The sequence below is a fragment of the Pelodiscus sinensis genome, chromosome 15 (genome assembly GCF_049634645.1).
Source record: "Pelodiscus sinensis isolate JC-2024 chromosome 15, ASM4963464v1, whole genome shotgun sequence".
NCBI lineage: Eukaryota > Metazoa > Chordata > Testudines > Trionychidae > Pelodiscus > Pelodiscus sinensis.
The window spans coordinates 34,648,394-34,670,305 of NC_134725.1; the positions used below are offsets into that span (position 1 = coordinate 34,648,394).

The window sequence follows — 21,912 nt, forward strand, 5'->3', positions numbered from 1 at the left end:
AGGAGAGGGACTCACCCTAAGGTCTCTTGGCCCAGTTGAAGAAAATTGTTGGTGCCCTCTCTCCAACATCGTGCAACTGGAGTGTGGGCTCTGGGGTGGGGCGGGGGCTCAGAGAATCACAGAACACTAGAATGGGAAGGAACTTTGGGAGATCAAGTCCCGTCCCCTGCCCTCAGGGCAGGACCAAGCACCGTCTAGACGGGATCTACTGGTAGATCTTGGAGCCTCTGACAGGTGATCCTGACTGGTTTGGTTAGGAAGCTATCAAGCACTGGCACTTCATTTGCTCCTCCACCCACTGTCCTGTTGCTCCTGCCCTCTGCTTTGGAGCTGCTCCCTGGGAGCCTCCTGCTTGCTGTGCAGGGTGTGGGAGAAAAAGTGGGGGATGCTGTCAGGGTGTTCTTCCTCCCCCCACTCCTGTACCCCATCTCCACACAAAGGGAAGGGGATGGGGTGGACAGAACTTGGCAATGAAAATTTATATCACTCTCACACACTGGCTGTGTTTAGACTGGCCAGTTTTTCCAGAAAATCAGTCGCTTTTCCAGAAAAACTTGCCAGCTGTCTACACTGGCTGCTTGAATTTCCGCAAAAGGACTGACTTCCTACTGTCTGAAATCAGTGCTTCTTGCGGAAATACTACACTGCTCCCATTCAGGCAAAAGTCCTTTTGCGCAAAAGGGCCAGTGTAGGCAGCTCAGATTTGTTCAGATCACAAAAATGGCGATCGGGGCTTTTTTGCGGAAAAGCGCGTCTAGATTGGCATGGACACTTTTCCGCAAAAAGTGCTTTTGTGGAAAAGCGTCCATGCCAATCTAGACGCACTTTTCCGAAAATGCTTTTAACAGAAAACTTTTCCGTTAAAAGCATTTCCGGAAAATCATGCCAGTCTAGACGTAGCCACTGTGTGTCTCTGTCATTCTCACAAACACATACTGTCCTTCACTCTCATCTCCTGACCCAACACATAGGTAGACTGTTGTTGTTTCTTTTACTGCTTGCAAAGTAGGTTATTTTTGGTTTTTGACTGGCCTGTGCATTTCATAATTTTAATTTCTCTCTTACGCTTAAGTTTAATTATTTGAGGAGTGAATTCTAAAATGCCGAACCTGTCATGACTGGAGTCATTATCCCTGTGGTAACTGCTGCTCCTGGAAGTGGCTGGCATGTCCCTGCAGCCCTTGAAAAAGGCAGAGCAGGGGGTCTCCACATGCTGTCCTTGCCAGCAGACTCCTGCAGCTCCCATTGATCAATAATGGGGAACCATGGCCAATAGAAGCTGTGGGTTCAGGGCCTGTAGATGAGGGGCAGCAGATGGTGCCATGGAGCCATTGCTGTCCATGCCAGCTGCTTTCAAGAGTGGTGCAAGGCCAGGACAACAGTAAACCTGCCTTTACCCCACTGCTTCACCTCCTGGAAGCAGTCTCAGTTAAACGGTGCCCAGCCAGAGCCTGCTTCCTGTACCCCTGTCCCAGCCCTGAACCGCCTCCTGCACCCAACCTTCTTCCCAGAGCTTGCATCCTGAAACCCCTCCTGGACTCCAATCCCCTGCCCTGGGCTAAGCCTGGAGTCCCTCTCACACTCCAAAGCCCTTGGCCCAAGACCAGAGCCTGCACCCCAACCCACTACCCCAACCTGGTGCAAGTGAGTGAGGATGGGGGAGGAAGAGGGATGGAGTGAGCAGAGTGAGGCCTCAGGAAAGGGGTGGAGGAGGGGCAGAGCCTCAAAGAAGGGACGGGAAGGAAGTGGGGTAAGGATGTTTGGGTTTGAGGTAAATCTTTCATTGCACTTAAATTGAAACAGTGATCTTGTAGTTAAAAAGGCTGGAGACCATTGCTCTAGATCATCTCTGATAGGCATCTGTCTAACCTGCTCTTAAATATCTCCAGTGATGGAGATTCCACAACCTCCTTAGGCAATGTATTCCAGTGTTTACTCACCCTGACAGGAAGTTTGTCCTATTATCCAAACTAAACCATCCTTGCTGCAGTTTAAGCCCATTGCTTTTTGTCCCATCATCAGAGGCCAAGGAGAACAATTTTTCTTCCTCCTCTCTGTGACACCCTTTTAGATACTTGAAAACTGCTATCATGTCCCCTCTCAGTCTTCTCTTTTCTAAACTAAACAAGGCCAATTCCTTCAGCCTTCCCTCACAGCTCATGTTCTCTAGACCTTTAATCATTCTTAATGCCAGGGGCAGATGACAGTTTTGCGGGGCCCTGGGCAGCGTAAGTCTGCGGGGCCCCCCCTTTGCCACGGCACATGCGCAGCGGCGCCACAGCGCATGCGCAGCGGCGCCACAGCGCATGTGCAGCGGCGCCACGGCGCATGCGCGGGGCTTTTTGAAGCGTGGGGTCCGGGGCGACTGCCCCGTTCGCCCTGCCCTATATCCGCCCCTGCTTATTGCTCTTCTCTGGACTTTCTCCAAATCTTTCCTGAAATGTGGTGCACATAACTGAACACAATATTCCAGCTGAGGCCTAATCAGCACAGAGTAGAGCAGAAAAATGACTTCTCCTGTCTTGCTCACAACACTCCTGTTGTGCATCTCAGAATCATGTTTGGTTTTTTTGCAACAGTGTGACACTGCTGACACGTTTAACTTGTGATCCACTATGACCCCTAGATCCCTTTCTGCCATACTCCTTCCTAGACTGTCACTTCCCATTCTATATGTGTGAAACTGATTGTTCCTTCCTAAGTGGAGCACTTTGCATTTGTCTTTATTAAACTTCATCCTGTTTACCTCAGATCATTTCTCCAGTTTGTCCAGATCATTTTGAATTATGACCCAATCCTCCAAGACACTTGCAACCCCTCTGAGCTTCGTATCATCTGCAAACTTAATAAGCGTTATTCTATGCCATCATCAAAACATTGATGAGGATATTGAACAAAACCAGTCCCAAAACAGATCCCTGCAGAACTCCACTTGTTATGCCCTTTCAGACAGTTATTCTGACAGTTATTCAGACAGTTATGTACCCTCCTTATGGTAGCACCATCTAAATTGTATTTCCCTAGTTTATTGATAAGGTCATGCAAGACTGTGTCAAATGCCTTATTAAAGCGTAGGCATACCACATCTACTGCTTCTCCCTTATCTACAAGACTTGTTATCTTATCAAAGAAAGCTATCAAATTGGTTTGGATTTGTTCTTTACAAATCCATGCTGGCTAGTACCTATCACTTTATCTTCCAGATGTTTGCAGATGAATTCCTTGATTACCTGCCACATTGTCTTTTCTGGGTGAGAGCTTTGGGTGTAGGAGGAAGCTTTGGCTTTGGAGGGGGTGGATATCAGGAGTAGGAGGCGCTTACCTCGAGCCACTCCTGGTCAGTGGTGCAGTGGGGGAGCCAAGGCAGCTTTCTACCCCTCCTGGCATCGCAGACCATGCTGTGCCTCAGAAGCAGCCAGCCGCAGGTTCCCAGCCAATGGGTATGTCTACACTACCCTCCTAGTTCGCACTAGGAGGATAATGTAGGCATACCGCACTTGCAAATGAAGCCCGGGATTTGAATTTCCTGGGCTTCATTTGCATAAGTGGGGAGCCGCCATTTTTAAAACCCCGCTGGTTCGAGCCCCGTGCAGCGCGGCTACATGGGGCTCGAACTAGGTAGTTCGACTAGGATACACCTCGTTCCACCTCGTTAAATTCAAATCCCGGGCTTCATTTGCTAGTGCGGTATGCCTACATTACCCTCCTAGTGCGAACTAGGAGGGTAGTGTAGACATACCCAATGGGAGTGCTGAGCTAGTGCTCAGGGCAGGGGCAGTGCACAGAACTCTGTACGCTCTCCTCTCCCACCTAAGAACTGGGCCACCTAAGTAGTTGGCCGCTTCCAGGGCACAGTGCAGTCTGTGCTGCCAGGACAGGCAGGCAGCTGCCTTAGCTCCCCCACCGCTTGCCTGATCCCCCTGCAGCCATGAGACCCAGCACCCGACCTTTCACCACCCATAGTTTGAAAACCACTGGTCTAGGGCAGTGGTTCTCTGCCAGCAGTGTGTGTATGCAGAAGCCTTCCAAGGGGCACTCAATGCCTCTAGATCAGTGTTTCTCAGCCTGTGAGTCACAAACCCCCGGGGGGCTGTGGGATAGGTTTGAGGAGCCACAAGTGCACAGCCAGCCTTAGAAGATGGCAAGCAGGCTTAGCTCATCTGTGATCGAGGTCTGTCCAACTTGCTCTTAAATATCTAGGGATGGAGATCCCACAACTTCTCTGTGCAATGTCCCAGCACACAGTTTCACAAACACATCACCAGTCACTGATGTGCTTGAGTACAAAGGAGGAATTTGGGAATTATTGCTGTTAAATGTTATGCTGCAGCAGCTAAGGCAGAGTCCTCAAATCTGATCATGGTGGGTGCTGTATAAACACATAAAGACCTGGCCCGTGCGCTCAAACAAACTACAGTCTAACAAGAGTGGGTCCATTGGAGCCTGTGGGAATACTCAGTAGTTTGTAGCTAAGCATGTGTTTCATTATTTTCAGGCTCAAGACTTGGGTCTATCAGGGACAAGGCAAAAAATGTGTGTGACAGGTTAGATCACAGAACTCCCCATCGGGTTGTCCCACCATGTGCTGATCATGCCCCTGACACCCACCTTCCTGTCTTCTGGGGATCCCCATCACTCTGTCCAGTTGGGCCAGAAAGCTCAGGCAAGGCATAGAGTTTGGGTTACCACCCCCGCTGCAGAACTACACAGACACTGTACCAGCTCAGCTCCAGGAGGGCTCAGCACCCAGAAAACCCAAAAGGGACCAAAACCCCAAATGTAACAGGTTTACACAGAGAAAGTTCATAAGGTCCATCCCTTTTATCAATGAAAGAGAGATATGCACAGTGTTCACAGCGGATGCTCCACCCTCCCTTGATAACAATTATTTACTCTGGGCTTGGTATTAATCTAAACACTTTGTTTAAGTACAAGAAATAGAATTTAAATGGTTACTAGTGAAAACAGTCAGATCAAAATAAATTACTATGTTAAAATAAACAAAAGAACACCAGCTAATTCTAAAATCCTAAGAAACTTGTTACATGCAAATTCTTACCCAAAACAGTTATTCTAATTATCTCTTTCACAAGCTAAGCAGCCTCCTAGATTGGTCCCAATCCTTCCCTCTGTTCAGATCTGTGGTGTCCAACACACTAGCCACTAGAGTGACTAGCCACATGTGGCTATTTGGCTAGTTGAATGTGGCTAGTTGGCTGGAACAATGTGGCTTTTTGGGCAATTGAGTGTGGCTAGTTCACTATAGCAGTAGCCACTCTGGCCACACCCCTTTGTGTTTGTTTTCCTCCTTTTTGTATCTCTTTTGCCCATGGCAGGAATTCTTTGTGCTCAGTTCAAACTTTTCTAACCTCGTGGAAAAGTACAGGAACAACATGGGTTTCAACATCAAGTGGCCTGGCCACATGTCTTTCTAGGACCAACCACAGTTTGGCTTATAGGACAAACAAGACTATTCACAGGTCATTGATTTGATCACCCAACCATTCAGTTACCAGAGCATTCGCAATCACCCTGGTTAGCACATTTAGAATTAAAAGCACACTTCATATTTCTAACTTCACAAACAAGAATGATTCATGCACAAAACAGGATATACACATTCAGCAGATTGTAACATTAAAATGAATGTGTTACATGAGGTATATACTCTAAAAGTAAATACAGATATTCATAAAGCATGGGGGATTGTGTCAGTGTGTATGTCTTAGCAACTCTTTCAAGACAATACAGCCAGTGCCCACAATTTGTAACCATACAGGTAAATCAGTGTTTCATTGATTCCTTATATGGGATATTACTTGAGTAACATGTTCTACATTGCACAATAGCCTGACAAAGTCAGTGACTGAATTAGCCTTGTTAAGATAACATCACATACTGCATATAGATATTATTGCTTCTTTCACAAGACCAGAATCCTTTTGAGGGCCCACCATGAGAACCTAATTTGCAATCAAACAATAATATGAAAAATTAAGCTTCCTCCTTGCCCACATACAAAGGAATTGCACAACGATAATGTACATTAAAATACACATGACTAAAGTCAAGCAGTAGCTGCTGAGACCCACGGTGAATTTGGTCCAGGCCAGTATTACAATTATGCAAGTGTATAGGAATTAAAGTCCCCTTGTAGCCAAATGCATGCAACCTCGTATGTAGAGTGTGGAAGAACAGTGTCTGCATAGGAGAATTGGTTGAACCAGTTTTCAGTCAAAAACTGCAGTTTGGTCAAAAATCTAAATGTTTGACAGGAATGTGTTAATTTGGCTGAAAATCTGAATGGGAAAAAAGTTGAAGTGAATGGTAAAAGAACATCAGAAGAGGAGTCAGATGAATGGTCCTGCAAGTCGACTATCCTCTCTGCTGACACTGGCCAGTACCAGATGCTTGAACAGGAATGAACTGAACTGGGCAATTATAAAGGTAGCCATGATCTGTTGCCCAGGCCCAGCGTCTAGACTTTTAATAATGGCCAAAACATTTTGATAAGGTAAAAATGTTTCATTTTGATCAATTTTGTTTGACTTTAATATTCAAATATTATGTTAATATTAAATATATTCATGCTTTGATGGCCTTGAACAGGATTTTTTTGGAATTTTCAGCCTGTGGGGAATTTTGGCTTTTTATTCTAATTAATTTTGGCCTGGTATTCTAAATCGGAATGAAAGCAGAAATTGCATTTTTCCACCAGCCCCAAGGCTGCACTGCAACACAGCTGTTGCAAAGGAACAGCTGAATTAACCCTGTTTTTTTTTTAATTGCTCCAAACAGGCTGTAGTTTCAAGGTCCACAAGACTTGTCGGCATCATTTTCTAATCATCTGCACAGAGAGATCTAAGCTAGTAGAACATCATTTGGAGGATGCTTTAAAAATCTTTGTAATGCCCCTCTCCAAAATACCACAAAGTTCCACTTTATTTCAGACCCCTTGGCCAACCAAACTCTTATTTCAGTCCTTAAAGGTTCTAACAATTCCTGGACCTGGGTACCAAACCTAATTGCCTCCCAGGCTGTGTCTACACTGGGCCACTTATTCTAGAAAATCAGCCGCTTTTCCGGAATAAGCTGCGAGCTGTCTACACTGGCCCTTGAATTTCCGGAAAAGCAACGATGCTCTACTGTACAAAATCAGCCGCTATTCCGGAAAAACTATTCTGCTCCCGCTCAGGCATAAGTCCTTATTCCGGAACACTGTTCCGGAAAAGGGCCAGTGTAGACAGCCCAGTAGTCTTTTCCGGAAAAAAGCCCCGATCGCAAAAATGGCGATTGGGGCTCTTTTCCAGAAAAGCGCGTCTACATTGGCCACAGACACTTTTCCGGAAAAAGGGCTTTTCCAGAACAGCAGCCTGCTAATGTAGACGCTCCTTTTCCGGAAAAACTGAAAACGGAATAGTATTCCGTTTTAAGCAGTTCCGGAAATTCATGCCAGTGTAGACACAGCCCCAGTGTTTTCCCCAGGAACTGAAAGTAGAAGAGGCTGGAAACACCTAAATTGGCACTAACTCGGACTCAGAGTTCAATTGCTCACCAGACTAGCCTTGCAATGCAAATTGATTCTATCTACCTTATAGAGCTGGTTGTACAAGCACTTACCTTCAATGCACTGATGCGAAGGCCTGCATATATAAAGTTGCTCCTGCAGGATCCAAAATGGGTGTCACAGGACAAGTGTAAGCCACCCAACAAATTATTATTGCTGTTTATTTTTTCCATGCTAATGCCATGCTGGGCATTGTACAGGATGCAATAGTCAAGGCAGTCCCTGCTCTTCAGCATTTACAGAATAGCAGAGAGCCATGGAGAGGGAGAAATGAGGTGCTGTGAACTCCAGAGGAAGGAGTTACCTGGAGAACATGAGAGGGGGTGATGAAGGTCAACCACAGGCTTCAGAAGGAGTTGGATCAGGCCTCTAACCATCTGACTACATGAGGGGGGTAGCATTCATTTCACTTGGTAACGGTGCTCTGTTCAGTGGCTCACAGGCCCAAAAACCTGGTTCAAAACCAGTCTTGGGCTATGTCTACACTGCAGAGTTTTTACAAAAAAAAACAGCTGGTTTTGTGCAAAAACTCGCGGAGCATCCACACTACAAGTGTGTTTTTGCACAAGAAAAAGTACAGTAGAGCATCCATGGCAGTGTAGACACTCACTTGCACAAAAGTACATCTCTTGTGCAAAAGCACATGGCAGTATGAACGCGCTTTTGCACAAGAACTTTTTGTGAAAGACCTCTTCCGCAAAAAGTTCTTGCGAAGCAGCCTGCAGTGTAGACGTAGCCTAGGTGTCACTGCTCAGGACTGGGGACTAAACTGGGTCTGCGGCAACTTGTATGTATGCCGATGAGGCCTTAACCAGGATCCAGTGTTGCTTAATTGCCCCTTAGTTTGTATGTGTACCACACCCACACCACTCCACGTTACTGGAAACCTTCCCTCCCCATGACAGGGTGTCATGAGCCATATAAGCATGCACAGCTCATTAATGCAGGCAGCTATGTGGGCTGTAACCTAGGCTATGCTCTGGTGTCACTGAGCCCAGACCAGGCAGTTCCAATGCAACCAGAAAAGATGAACCACAAGGTAAGTAAACAATCAGCAGAGCCCTCTGGGAACTAACGTGCTAGCAGGCTGCTGCCCTGCTGGATAGTTCATTCAGGGTATGTCTACACTACAGCACTAATTCGAACTAACTTAGTTAGAATTAGTTAATTCGAACTAAGCTAATTCGAATTAGCGCATCTAGACTTAAAAACTAGTTCGAATTCGCGTTTTGCTAATTCGAACTAGCATGTCCACACTGAGTGGACCCTGAACCGAGGTTAAGGCTGGCCGGAAGCAGTGCCGGCAGGGCATCAGATTAGGACTTAGGCTGTGTCCAGACTCAGGGGTTTTTTCGAAAAAAGTAGCCTTTTTTCGAAAAAACTTCACCTGCGTCTAGACTGCAGCCGCGTTCTTTCGAAATTAAATCGAAAGAATGCGGCTTTTCTTTCGACGGTGGTAAACCTAATTCCACGAGGAAGAACGCCTTCTTTCGAAAGTTCTCTTTCGAAAGAAGGCGTTCTTGAAAGCAAACAGGCTTTTTAGAAAGAGAGCATCCAGACTCACTGGGTGCTTTCTTTCGAAAAAACGGCTTGCTTTTTCGAAATTCCGCGTGCAGTCTAGACACTCTCTTTCGAAAGAGGCTCTTTCGAACGTATCTTTCGAAAGAGGCTTGCAGTCTAGACATAGCCTTAGAGTGTGGAGCTGCTGTCTCAGGCTAGCCGAGGGCTGTGCTTAAAGGGACCCGACCCCCACCCCGGACAGACAGTTCTCAGGGGTTCCCCGCTTGCAAAGCAGTCCTGGCTTGGAGTGCCCTGAGTGCCCACACTCGGCACATCACACCACTCAGACATCAGTCCGGCTGCATTTGCCACAGGCTGCCATCCGGAGGGGGGGGGTCAATCGAGGGGCTTCAGGAGAGCTTCCACCCCAAGGAGCCTGCAGAGCCACCCCAGTCCTCCCCATCGGGGGCTCGTACCCCATTCCTCCCTCACCTCCTTCCACTTACCTCTCCCTAGGCCCCCTTCCTGATGTACAAAATAAAGGACACGTGTGTTCAAAAATAGAAACTCTCTTTATTGAACAAAACTCGGGGAGACTGGGAAAAGGAGGTGGGAGAGGGGAAGAGAGAGGGTGGGAGAGGGGAGGACAACTACAATATCAGGGGTTTGGAACAGGTCCCATATGAAGAGAGGCTAAAGAGACTGGGATGTCTCAGCTTAGAAAAGAGGAGACTGAGAGGGGATATGATAGAGGTCTATAAAAGCATGAGTGGGGTGGAGAGGGTGCATAAAGAAAAGTTCTTCATTAGTTCCCATAATAGAAAGACTAAAGGACACCAAATAAAATGAATGGGTAGCAGGCTTCAAACTAATAACAGAAAGTTGTTCTTCACAAAGCAAATAGTCAACCTGTGGAACTCCTTGCTGCAGGAGGCTATGAAGGCTAGAACTAGAACAGAGTTTAAAGTGAAGTGAGATAAATTCATGGAGGTTGGGTCCATGGAGTGGTATTAGCCTGGGGGTAGAAATGGTGTCCCTGGCCTCTGTTTGTGGAAGGCTGGAGATGGATGGCACGAGACAAATGGCTTGGTCGTTGTCTTTGGTCCATTCCCTCCAGGGTACCTGGTGTGGGCCTCTGTCGGCAGACAGGCTACTGGGCAAGATGGACCTTTGGTCTGACCTAGTACGGCCATTTTAAGCTCAGGGCTCAGGGTCAGGGGTCTCAGTGGACCATGTTGATTTTCATGCAAACCTGCTCCTGGGTGGCCACTTTCCTGTGCCTAGTGTGGAGATTGTGGATGAGGTCCACGATGTCTGCACTAGACCAGGTGGGCGCCCGCCTCTTGCGGATCCGGGCAGGCTCCCGGGAGCCGCCAGCCTGGTCCCGGGAAGAGGCGGAGGGCTGGGTGGCAGCAGGTGGCTGGCTCGAGCCGTGCCAGGTGCAGGGTCTGCTGGCTGGGTGCTGGCAGGCTTGCACCTGGCACGGGCACCGTAGCCAGCCCGTGCCCCTTTAAGGGCTCCGGGGCCGGGAGGGGGGCAGAAGAGTTTCCCTAGTGGTGCCCAGAGTGGCCACCAGGGAAAGCTGGAGAGGGCTAGCCTCCCACTAGTTCAAATTAAGTGGCTACACAGCCCTTAATTTGAACTAGTTAATTCGAACTAGGCTTAGTCCTCGTAGAATGAGGTTTACCTAGTTCGAATTAAGCGCTCCGCTAGTTTGAATTAAGTTCGAACCAGCGGTTTGCATGTGTAGCACCTATCAAAGTTAATTCAAACTAATGGCTGTTAGTTCGAATTAACTTTGTAGTGTAGACATGCCCTCAGAGGGTTTCCTCTTTAGTCCAGATTCACCTGTTGTTCTTATTCCAATGGCTTCCCAGCACCTACTTCCTGATGGAGCTGTGTAAGGCAGGAAATTTCACTCCACACCTGTTTGTTACACCCACTCCCCAATTTTCCCTGCTTCCTTGGCCTTGGAATGCAGTGGTAATCCCTGAGGGTATGTCTACACTAGCCACCCTAGTTCGAAATAGGGTGGCTCATTGCAGGAGGAGTAACGGTAGTCCGAATTAGGGGCTTTAGTTTGAACTACCTAGCCCGTGTCTCGTGTAGCCGCGGGCAGGGAGTTCGAACTACCGGGCATTTAAAAATGGCGGCGCCCGGACTTCATTTGCAAGTTCAAATGACTACATTAGCCACCCTAGTTAGAACTAGGGTGGCAGTGTAGACATACCCTGAAGGTATGTCTACACTACAAAGTTAATTCAAATTAACAGCTGTTAGTTTGAATTAACTTTCATAGGGGCTACACATGCAAACCACTATTTCTAACTTAATTTGAACTAGCGGAGCGCTTAATTCAAACTAGGTAAACCTCATTCTACGAGGACTAAGCCTAGTTCGAATTAAGTAGTTTGAATTAAGGGCTGTGTAGCCACTTAATTCGAACTAGATGGAAACTAGCCCTTCCCAGATTGCGCTGGTGGCCACTCTGGGCACAACCAGGGAAACTCTTCTGCCTCCCTCCCGGCCCCGGAGCCCTTAAAGGGGCATGGTCTGGCTACGGTGCCCGTGCCAGGTGCAAGCCTGCCAGCACCCAGCCAGCAGACCCTGCACCTGGCATGGATCGAGCCAGCCACCCGCTGCCACTCAGCCCTCCGCCTCTTCCCAGGAACAGGCTAGTGGCTCCCAGGAGCTTGCCCGGGGCCGCAAAAGGTGGGCGTCCACCTGGTCTAGTGCGGAGATCGTGGACCTCATCCAGGTTTGGGGGGAAGCCTCCAACGTCCACGATCTCCGCACTAGCCACAGGAACGCGGCTGTCTACAGTCTCATGGCTGCCAGCCTGGCCACCAGAGGCCACATGAGGACCTAGGAGCAGGTCCGCTGCAAGATCAAGGACCTGCGGCAGGCCTACTCCAGGGCCTCCAAGCCAGGGGCCAACCCGGAGGCATGCCCTCACTTTGAGGCCCTGGACTACATCCTGGGGGCTCACACATTCCATGCCCCCCAGGTGGTGATTGACCCCAGGGCCGAGGGACCCGTCACTGACACGGAGGAGGAGGAGGAGGATGCAGAGAGCCAGGAGCCTGCAAGGAGCCTGCCCAGGACCCAGGACCCCCGAGGCACCCCACAGAGCACGTCGGCTGTGTCGTCCGAGGCCGGGGAGGGCTCCATATGTGAGTGCCATCATGCTCCCCTTATGTGTATGGGGGAGGGAGAGGAAAGGGGGCCCAGAGACCGTGCGCCTGGGCCTTGCCCACCATGGAGCAGCAGCTGGGTGTCATGCAGGGGCCCTGGCCCGTTCCCCACACGCTGACCTCGCCCTGCAGAGGGGGGCTGGGTTTCACCCTCTGTGTCCCCAGGGAGAACTGACCACTGTTCTTGTTTCACCACAGCCACAGTACCTGGGCCTGCAGGGCGCACCACTCTGCCTGCAACAGCCACCCGCACCCGGGCCATCAGGCACACCAGGAACCTGGAGGACTATCAGTGGCAGCACCTGCAGCTACTGGTGCACCAGCTCCGCACCCAGGAGCGCTGGGTCCAGGAGAATCTGCAGCAGCGGCAGCGGCAGCGGAGCTTGGAGGCGCAGGGCCGTGCCCTCAGAGGTCACCACCAGACCCTGGTGGACAGATTCCTGCCTCCTCCTGCTCCAACCGCTGTGGCCGCCCCAGCTCTCGCTCTTCCTCCCACCTCTGTTCCCCCTCCCGCTTCCTCCGTACCCCCGTCCCTCCTGCCCCATCCTCCACACCCACTCCCCCCCGACGCCCCCGCAGTTCTGCGAGACGAGAGAGCCAGCAGTACCCCCAACCCTGAGCTTTCCCTTCCCTTCCTCCCCCTTCCAGATCCCTCCTCCCAGGTTTCCCCCCTTCCCTCTACTACCCTTATTCCTCCCTCACCCCACCCCAGTTATGTACTATAAAGAGAGAGTTTTTTGGCAAAACAGGGGGGTTTATTTTACATTAGGAAGGGGGGTTAGGCAGGGGAAAGGGGAAGGAAGTGAGGGTGCAAGAAGGCCCCAGTGGGGCATGCAGGGAGAGTTCAGTCCTCCTCCACCTGGAAGCTCTCCCGCAAGGCTTCCCGGATCTGGACGGCCCCCCGCTGGGCCTCCCAGACGGCGGCGGTGCGGGGCTGTGCATACTGGCCAGCCATGCGCTCAGCCCCAGCCATCCAGGCTGGCAGGAAAGCCTCCTGCTTCCGTTCGCATACATTGTGCAGCACACAACATGCTGCCACCATGGGAGGGATATTGTGCTTGGCGAGGTCGAGGCGTGTGAGGAGGCATCGAAATTGGGCTTTCAGTCGGCCAAAGGCCCCCTCGACCACAATGCGGGCCCTGGTGAGCCTGGGGGGAGGGGCTGAAGGCCTGCCGGGAGTGGCTGAAGTGCCCTGTGTACTGCTTCATCAGCCAAGGCTGTAGGGGGTAGGCCGCATCCCCCGCCAGGCACACGGGCATGTCCACATCCCCGACCCTGATGTGGCTGTCAGGGAAGAAGGTCCCGGCCTGCAGCCTCTGGCACACGGAGGAGTTGCGGAACACCCTGGCGTCGTGTGCCTTGCCAGACCAGCCCACATTAATGTCCGTGAACTGGCCCCGGTGGTCAGACATGGCCTGCAGGAGGACGGAGAAGTACCCCTTGAGGTTGATGTACTGGGAGGCCTGGTGTTCCAGGGCATGGATGGGGATGTGCGTCCTGTCGATGGTCCCCCCCGCAGTTGGGGAAGCTGAGGGTGCCGAACCCCTGGATGACCGCATCCAGGTCGGTTAGATGGACCACCCTGCGGAGCAGCACCCGGTTGATGGCCTTAACCACCTACAGAGAGACACAGCAAAGCGCCAATCACTGGGGCGCCCGGGTGGCTGTGAGTGTTGTTCCCTGGGACTGCCCCGCGCCCCACTCCTGGAAGTAATCCCCGCGGGCGGCATGTAGTACGGCCGGGACAGACCGAACCCTCCCGTGCGGGGCACTTTCACCTCCTCCCCCCCGTTTTCCCTGGGGTGGCCCATCCCCTCCTTGCAGCCCCCCTTCGCCCCGGCCCAGTGGCTGGTGAGTGCCGTACCTGCATGATCACTGCTCCAACGGTGGATTTCCCCATGCTGAACGGGTTCCTGATGGATTGGTAGCTGTCTGGCGTGGAGAGCTTCCACAGGGCGATGGCCACATGCTTCTGGAGGGGGATGGCGGGCCTCATGAGAGTGTCCTGTTGCCACAGAGAAGGGGTGAGCAACTCGCAGAGCTCCAGGAAGGTGTCCTTCTTCATCCTGAAGTTCTGGTTCCACCGTTGGTCTCCCCAGCGCTCCAGGACGATGCGGTCCCACCAGTTGCTGCTAGTGTCCAGACGCCAGATGCGACGGGGCACGCTGGCATCCAGGCGCTGCTGCGGCTCCTCCACGGCCCCCAGGGAGGCCAGGGGGAGAGGCAGGGGGTTTATGTGCATCAGATGGTGCCCGGCAGCCTCCAACCATTGCTGGCAGGCCTGCAGCAGCAAGTCCAAAAACTGGAGTAGCATGCCCAGGGCGAGCTCTGGCTCCTTGGTGCCAACTGTGGCGGCATCCCCAATGGGAACCACCGACACAGGCAGGCGGCGAGGAAAACACTTTGCTGTCCCTCGGCAAGGTAGGCAAGCAAGTGGAAAAGCTGAGAACCTGCTGTCTAGGGGGGTCCCTTTAAGCACGAGCCTCAGATAGTCTCAGACAGCAGCCACATAAAGCAACTACTGACCTGATGCCCTGCTGGAACCAGTTTCAGCTGCCCTTAAATGCGATCAAGCATGCAATCAGTGTGGACACGCTATTTCAAATTAGCAAAACGCTAATTCAAATTAGTTTTTGGGTCTAGATGCATTATTTCGAATTAGCTTAGTTCAAATTAACTAATTCGAAATAAGTTAGTTCGAATTAGCGCTGTAGTGTAGACATACCCTGAGTTACTTGAATGGGCCTCCTCTGATGATTTGCACCTCAGGAACGACTCTCAGTCACACCAGTTTTAGCTTAGGTTAACTATTGGTTTCAATAGTTAACCTAAGCTAAAACTGGTGTGACTGAGAACACCACCTGGTGATTCACTAGAGCTGCACGTGAGTTCTGTGTGTGCCCGCATGCAGTGGCGCCTTTCTGTGTTTACCGAGCTAACCTCGCACTTACCACTTCTGCATCCATTTCTTTCTGGAAACAACAGTTTGCTCAAGAAGCCAAAGGAAAACCTCACTGGTACAGCAATCTCAGAGCAAGGGCATTCATTCTTTGGCACTAAACTGCACAACTGAGTGTATTTTCCAAACCAGCTCGCTCAGTATTTTCAAGTAGTTCAGACCCCAAATTTTAACTTGGGGGCTTCCTACTTCAGCAATGCTTCACAACTGAAACTGGTGTTACCGTCCCTCTGCAGAGGCGTAGTGAAGGTGTTATGCGCCCGGGAACAAAGGCAAAATTGGGGCCTCCCCTCCCTGCCAAATGGTGGGGCCCCGAATCTGGTGCACAGCTGAGCCCAACCCTGGGAGGAGCGGGGGGAACTTGTACCACGACTTATACGACCCCCTCCAGTTTGGGACTGGGTCCCGCACACACTAATCCTCTGGCAGAGCTGGAGGGGGTCAGACTGGGGGCAGAGAGGTGGGGAGGAGGTAGCTCCAGCCAGCGGTGGCAGGCAGAGGAGGAGCAGGTAAGCAGAGGGATGACAGGGGGAGTGTAGGGTGACTATACTGGCACCTCACTAGTGTGGCACTCAGGGGCCACTTCCTTCTCCCCTCTCATGCCCTCCTCACTACACCACTGTAATTAATCCACCTCTTAGGATATTCATTGTTTGATGAATTACTTATTTTACTAACTACAGACATATAAATAATAAAGTTTTGTGGTTTGGTTTAGAGCAGGGCAAGTGCTCTGGGGTAGTGAGGGGAATTGGGTTAGAACGGGGATATGGGAGTGTCTGGCTCTGGGGGAGTGGAGGGGAATATTTTGTTAATGTTTTGGGTTTTATTTATTTATTTCCAAATAAAATCACAACATGTATATTAATTTTATATCAAATATATGTCAATTTTTTTGCAATTGCATGAATAATTATATGTTTATGCAAAATCTCAAACTTACAGGCTGTGTCTACACTGGCACCTTTTTCCGGAAATGCTTAAAACGGAACAGTTTTCCGTTATAAGTATTTCCGGAAAAAGAGCGTCTACATTGGCAGGATGCTTTTCCGGAAAAGCCCTTTTTCCAGAAAAGCGGCCGTGGCCAATGTAGACCTCTTTTCCAGAAAAAAGCCCCAATCGTCATTTTCACGATCGGGGCTTTTTTGCGGAAAAGACTATTGTGCTGTCTACACTGGCCCTTTTCCAGAACAGTTTTCCGGAAAAAGGACTTTTGCCAGAGTGGGAGCAACATAGTTTTTCCGGAAAAACACTGACAATTTTACAGTAAATCATCAGTGCTTTTCCAGAAATTCAAGGGGCCAGTGTAGACAGCTCGCAGCTTATTCCAGAAAAGCGGCTGCTTTTCGAGAATAAGTGGCCCAGCCACAAAGTATCTGAAATTTTCACAGAAGCCTGTTCTATTTGATTGACCATGGTCTATACTTGTTTTTATTTCAACAAAACAAGTTACGTATCATATAAAAATTTTAAAAGTATCTTACATTTATATTTAAATTTAAAATTATTTTATGAGGAAATAACAATTTTACACATCAAATTATTGTATTATATTCAAACAAGACCTGAAAAAATATTATAAAATATACCTAAAACATAATCTGTAATAATAAATAATTACAACTTTCCAGTAGAAGTACATTTTCTTTGGGCCCCCCATCCCAATGCACTCACCCCTCCTCCTGAATCAGACCCCTCCAGTTCCGGGAGCACCCCTCCCATCAAATCCTCCCCCTCTCAGAGCCAGGCTCTGGAGGAATGGAACGACTGGGTAAGGAAATCTAACCTTTAAAGTGTCTACTGCTGCCGCCCGGCCCTGCTGCCTCCACTTGCAGCATGTAGAGAGCCGGGAGCACTTAGCCAATTCCCGGGTCTCTGTTCAAAAGCGTCACATGGGACGGAGCAAAGTGCGCTTTGCTCCTATCCTAGCCCAGTGCCCCCCTAGTGTGGCGCCCAGGGGCAATTCCGCTCCCCCCCCCCGCCCTCTGTGTACCCTTTGCTACATCTCTGTCCCTCTGCCCACCCAGACAGCCACTGGGGGTGGGTGCAATACCAGTTTCCCCAGAAATGGAGCAACCCTTGGCATTAGGAAGGCAGGATCAGGGCTCTCGTGAAGGTAGTAAGATGGGGTGGGTTCTGCAGTGGTGTAATGGCTAGGGCATTGCCTGGGGAGCACAGGGTGTGGTGTTCAAGTGCCACCCACTCTTCCCAACACCAGCTTCCCCGTAGATAGGGAAGTCCCACCCTGCATCAGCCTAAGTCTGCCCCCCACCCTCCACTCTGGGAATGGCCAGACAGCTAACACAGGCTGTCCCAGAAATGAGGCAGGATAAGGGAGGTGCTGGAGGTGGAGTGAAAATCCCAACTAATGAAATTCTCTAGTCCACAGGAGCTGGACAACCAGGATTTCTAGACTCACCTCTTCTGCTCACTGCTGTTCATCATTCTGAGTCCTTCATGGCCCTTATCATGGGGCAACGCATGACTAGCCCTTAAGAAGCATGAAAGCATAATATCCCCTCATTTTACTAAGAAGGTACCTAGGAATAGAAATCAATCTGCTAATATGCCTGGAGGAGGCCTAATCCATTATGGCAGAATATATCAAATCTATGTGGTTGGCCAGCTCTGGTGTGAAAACCCCTGCTCTAGCTGAGCCTGGCTAGAGCTGAGCTGGTCTCAGTGTCTGTATTACACTGCAGAGAGCTGTGACCCGCATCTCTATGTCACTACTGGCAGAAGCCTACAGGTCCTAGCTCAGCAGGACAGAGTTGAGGAGCACCCAGAAGGGTAGATAGCAGGGCTCAGTGGTATTTAAGCACAAGTGACAGTCCCAAGGGGGTTCCAGTGACTGAAACTACCACAGGGAGAATCTCCTAAACACAGTGGCTACGTCTACACTACGAGTTTCCTTGGCAAAAAATATGCTAATGAGGGACTCAAGTGCATGAGTCACAATCTCATTTGCATATTTTCTGCTCATCCATTTTTTTGCTAGGGTTTTTGTGCAAAAACAAGCAATGGGGACGTTTTATTTTTGTTCAAAGACCCCTTTTCCCGCAAGATCGGTAAACCTCCTTTTTGGGGGCATAGGAATGTAGCCAGTGTGTCTAGCTAGCTAGAAACAATTAGCTGTCAATAATGGCATGAGAGGGCCAAAAATACAGAAATTCTACACTTTATCCATTTGGCCTCCAGTGACCATGACACAACTGCTTCTGCTCTCTAGCATGATCCCAAACTCCGTAGATGTTAGGAATGTGGACAGATGAGGCTCTCTTCAGTAGTATTTTGTGAAAACTCATCTGGTGTGTGTACTGGGATTTTTGAATGTGTGGAGACTGAATGAATTTGTTATCCAACCTGGTGACAGCCAGGTAAACCAAAGGCTAAAATTTCAAAGCGTATATACAAATGTTTGTCAAATGCTGATATAAAAACATTTATTGCAAAACAAATCCTCCTTTATTAACCAGCACAATACTAAAAATGTCCACTAGATGGCACCAGAAACTCAGCTTTTAGTTTGCAGGTTCCTTTCTTACATGCAGGAATTTTAGATAAAGCCTCTGTTCTGGCCACTGGCCTGCACCATTCCCCTGCTGTTCTGGTCTGTGGGTCCTCTGAGGCTACGTCTACATGGCAGGAATTTGTCAGCAGAGGCAATGCAAATGAAGTGCTCATTAGCATTTCTCATTCTCTCATTTGCATAGTCTCTTGCGATCCTTTATGCGCCAGAGGTTTTTGAGCAAAAAAAAAAAAAGCAGTGTAGACGGCGCCATTTTGTATAAAAAAACCCTTTTGTGCAAGATCCCTTATACCTCAAAAGAACAGGTATATAGAACCTTGTGCAAAAGGGTTTTTTGCCCCATCTACACGGAGGTTTTTTTCTGCAAAAATCTCTGCTGCAAAAAGGATCGGAAGAGACTATGCAAATGAGAGCATGAGAAATGCTAATGAGCGCTTCATTTGCATTGCCTCTGCCGACAAATTCCTGCAGTGTAGACATAGCCTGAGGAAAAAGCAGCATGCTTGCTAACCTGCACGCAGCGGAGTCAAGCAGAGTGACTTTGGAAGGATAGGATGACTTACGTGCCTATTTAAGATGTGTAAGAAAAAAAAGCTGTGTTTGTTACGGGGGCTTTCAATGTGAGTGACGTGCTGGAGGTTGCACGCTGCCCATAGGAAAACATTCTTAGACTAGCTGAAAATGGTAGATGATTTCCTAACTCAAAGTGTTGCGCCCAGATTGGGAAAACTGTCTATTAGACCTCATCTTGCCAGATAGTGGGGGACTGACCACAGAGCTGAATGTCTGTAGTTGCTTATAATGCAGGGTGATCATGACTTAATTACATGTATTATGTGCAAACAGCGGACAGGTGGGACTTCCCTGGTCCGGCACCCTTGGAACCTGAGCAGTGCTGAACGACAAGAGTTTTCTGGACCAGGGCAGGTCCATCCAGCTCCTCGCCTCAGGCCTGCTACCCCCAGGCCTGCTGAGGCTGCCTTTCCCACCCAGGGACAGGGTTATGCTCCCCAGCACACTGACTCTGGCTGTGTCTGCGCTTCCTGCCCAAGGCCAAAGCTGCACTCCCAGGCGGGGCTATGCTGCTGTGCAGCCAGCTCCCACTGGTCCTGCTACCTCTGGCCAGGCAGTGCTGCACTCCCAGCTGTGCCAGCCTGCTGCCGCCAGGGCTGTGCTCCAGGGCAGGGCTGCGCTCTTTGCTGCCAGCTCCAGTGGGGACTATACTCCTCATCATACCAGCCCTGTTACTGCTGGGGCTGTGCTCTGCACCCTCAGCCCCTGAACCTGCCCAGCTGGGCTCTCTGGTCCAGCAATATCCATGGTCCTTCCGGAGCACAGATGTTGCTGGACCAGAGAGTCCTGGATTTTAGACCAACTGTGGGCTGGGTCCAAGGAACAGTGGAAGGAGGCCTGCACTGCCCCTCCCCCCGAACTCTGGGCAGAGCCTAGGGAGCACCAGCAGGAGGCCTGTGCCACCCCTCTCTGCCTCCAGCCCAGGCCCAGGCAATGCCGGCAAGAGGCCTGTGCCCCTTTCTGCACCCAGGAAAGCTGGCAGGAGGCCTGCAGGGCCCCCTCCTATCCCCAGCCTGGGCCATTCTTACACATGCTCTCCTGGTTCAAAGCAGTCTGCAACCACTACCAACCCCACACTGTCTCCTTGCCTTGTGTCTCCCACAGCCATCTGTGTCTTTTTTCGCACTACCCCCATGTGCTTGCTATGGCCTCCCTATTTCAGCCATGCAAGCCTCACCCTTCCTTCATCCCTAAGGCTCCTGCAGACTCACTGTAGTAGACGGCCTACAAGAAGTGACTGAATAATATTAGGGATGATGTATATAGAATACCCGCCATTCACTCTCCTTGGGTTCCCAATGCATCTTGGCTATTCCAAGATACCAGCTTCTTTGGAGCTAAGACCAGTGTTCCCTGTATGCTGTGCGCTTTAGCGGCCACCCCGGAGAGATTCTGTTGCTGTCCAGCTGGTAAGCAGAGTGCTCACAGCTAGTAGGGTGGTGCGTATCCCTACCTGTCTCAATGCATATAAAATTTATGCCATGCATGGATGGAAAAAAATGAGAGGGAACATTGGCAGAGACTGTCTTTATTCTGTGTGATATAAAGGGCTGAGCATACTGCCTTAATAACTAATTAGTCATTAAATAGCTCTCCAAACCTTTTAAAATTCCAGACAGCCATAAGTTTATTGCAATCCCCTGTAGTTTCTTTAGGAACCTGTCTTCAAAGCCTCAAGAGCAGCATTGAAGTCTTTAGAAATCATTCATAGAACAAGGCCTCTCCTCAAACAATCTGACAGCCAGGGAACAGGGCTGGGAGTGTGTCCTTAGACAAAGCCTAGATGGATGCATTTTATAGAGGTTTCTAGGTACACTCTGGAACTTGGCCTTGGCCCAACCACAGTGATGTTTAGCAGTCCTTGCAGGAAGTCACTTCCCAAGAACACCAGAGTAAACAAAGAATCTTAGCTAACAATACACATCTGCTTAACCCTGATGAACCGCATGGCTGTTCTGCCTGCATGGAGCGACTGAGAACATACAAGCAATATTGGGATTCCAACTAATATGGCACAATAACAACAATGGGCAGAGGTTACCATATATGGCCCACGCTGCAGGGCTTTGACCTGACCTTGGAGGCTGTCAGGAACGTCTGCTACCTGCTGCACTCAGCCTGATCCTGCATCTGACTGCAGATCCAGCACCCCCAATGATGCTTTGTCTGAATGAGGCCCTTTATTTAGGGCTGAGTTGGTGTGGCCAAGGAATTCCCCTGCAACAGGAAAAAAGGCAATGAAAAGAATTCTGAGTCTGTATTTTACAGAGATGATTACAAGAAAGTCTGGAGATAAATATCTATGACATACTCTGGTTTTAGGGGTGGTATGATATACAGATAACAATAGAGGGATTTGGTGCAGTATTATTTTGTCTTATGGTTACTCAGCGGTGCTGCTCTGCTAAGAACTGCACATATACACCATAAAATACAATTCCAGCCTGCTGAGTTTCAGTCTGACTAGACACAGCAGACAAAGGAAGGATTGTGATCTCTCTCTCTCTCTCTCTCTTTTTTTCCAGCTGGGGAGTTGAAGCGCAACAAGATTAAAAGAATTGCCTAAGGTCATCCAGGAAGCGTGTGGCAG

The 21,912-nt window shown here is 49.7% G+C and overlaps 1 protein-coding gene across 1 annotated transcript; it reads right to left on the reverse strand.

Moving 5' to 3' along the window:
* Positions 1-13,020: 13,020 nt before the first annotated feature.
* LOC142818402 (uncharacterized) lies at positions 13,021-16,843 on the reverse strand. Its single transcript, XM_075897763.1, has 2 exons — positions 14,126-16,843; positions 13,021-13,878 (listed from the first exon to the last, which is right to left on the reverse strand). Exons 1-2 carry the CDS (start codon positions 14,573-14,575, stop codon positions 13,666-13,668), a joined length of 663 nt encoding a protein of 220 aa, XP_075753878.1. The 5' UTR covers positions 14,576-16,843; the 3' UTR covers positions 13,021-13,665.
* Positions 16,844-21,912: the final 5,069 nt, after the last annotated feature.

Coding starts and splice junctions, on each gene's coding strand:
- LOC142818402 (XM_075897763.1), bottom strand. CDS start 14,575: ATGCTACTCCAGTTTTTGGACTTGCTGCTGCAGGCCTGCCAGCAATGG. Junction 13,879..14,125: donor TTGGAGCAGTGATCATGCAG/GTACGGCACTCA, acceptor GTCTCTCTGTAG/GTGGTTAAGGCCATCAACCG.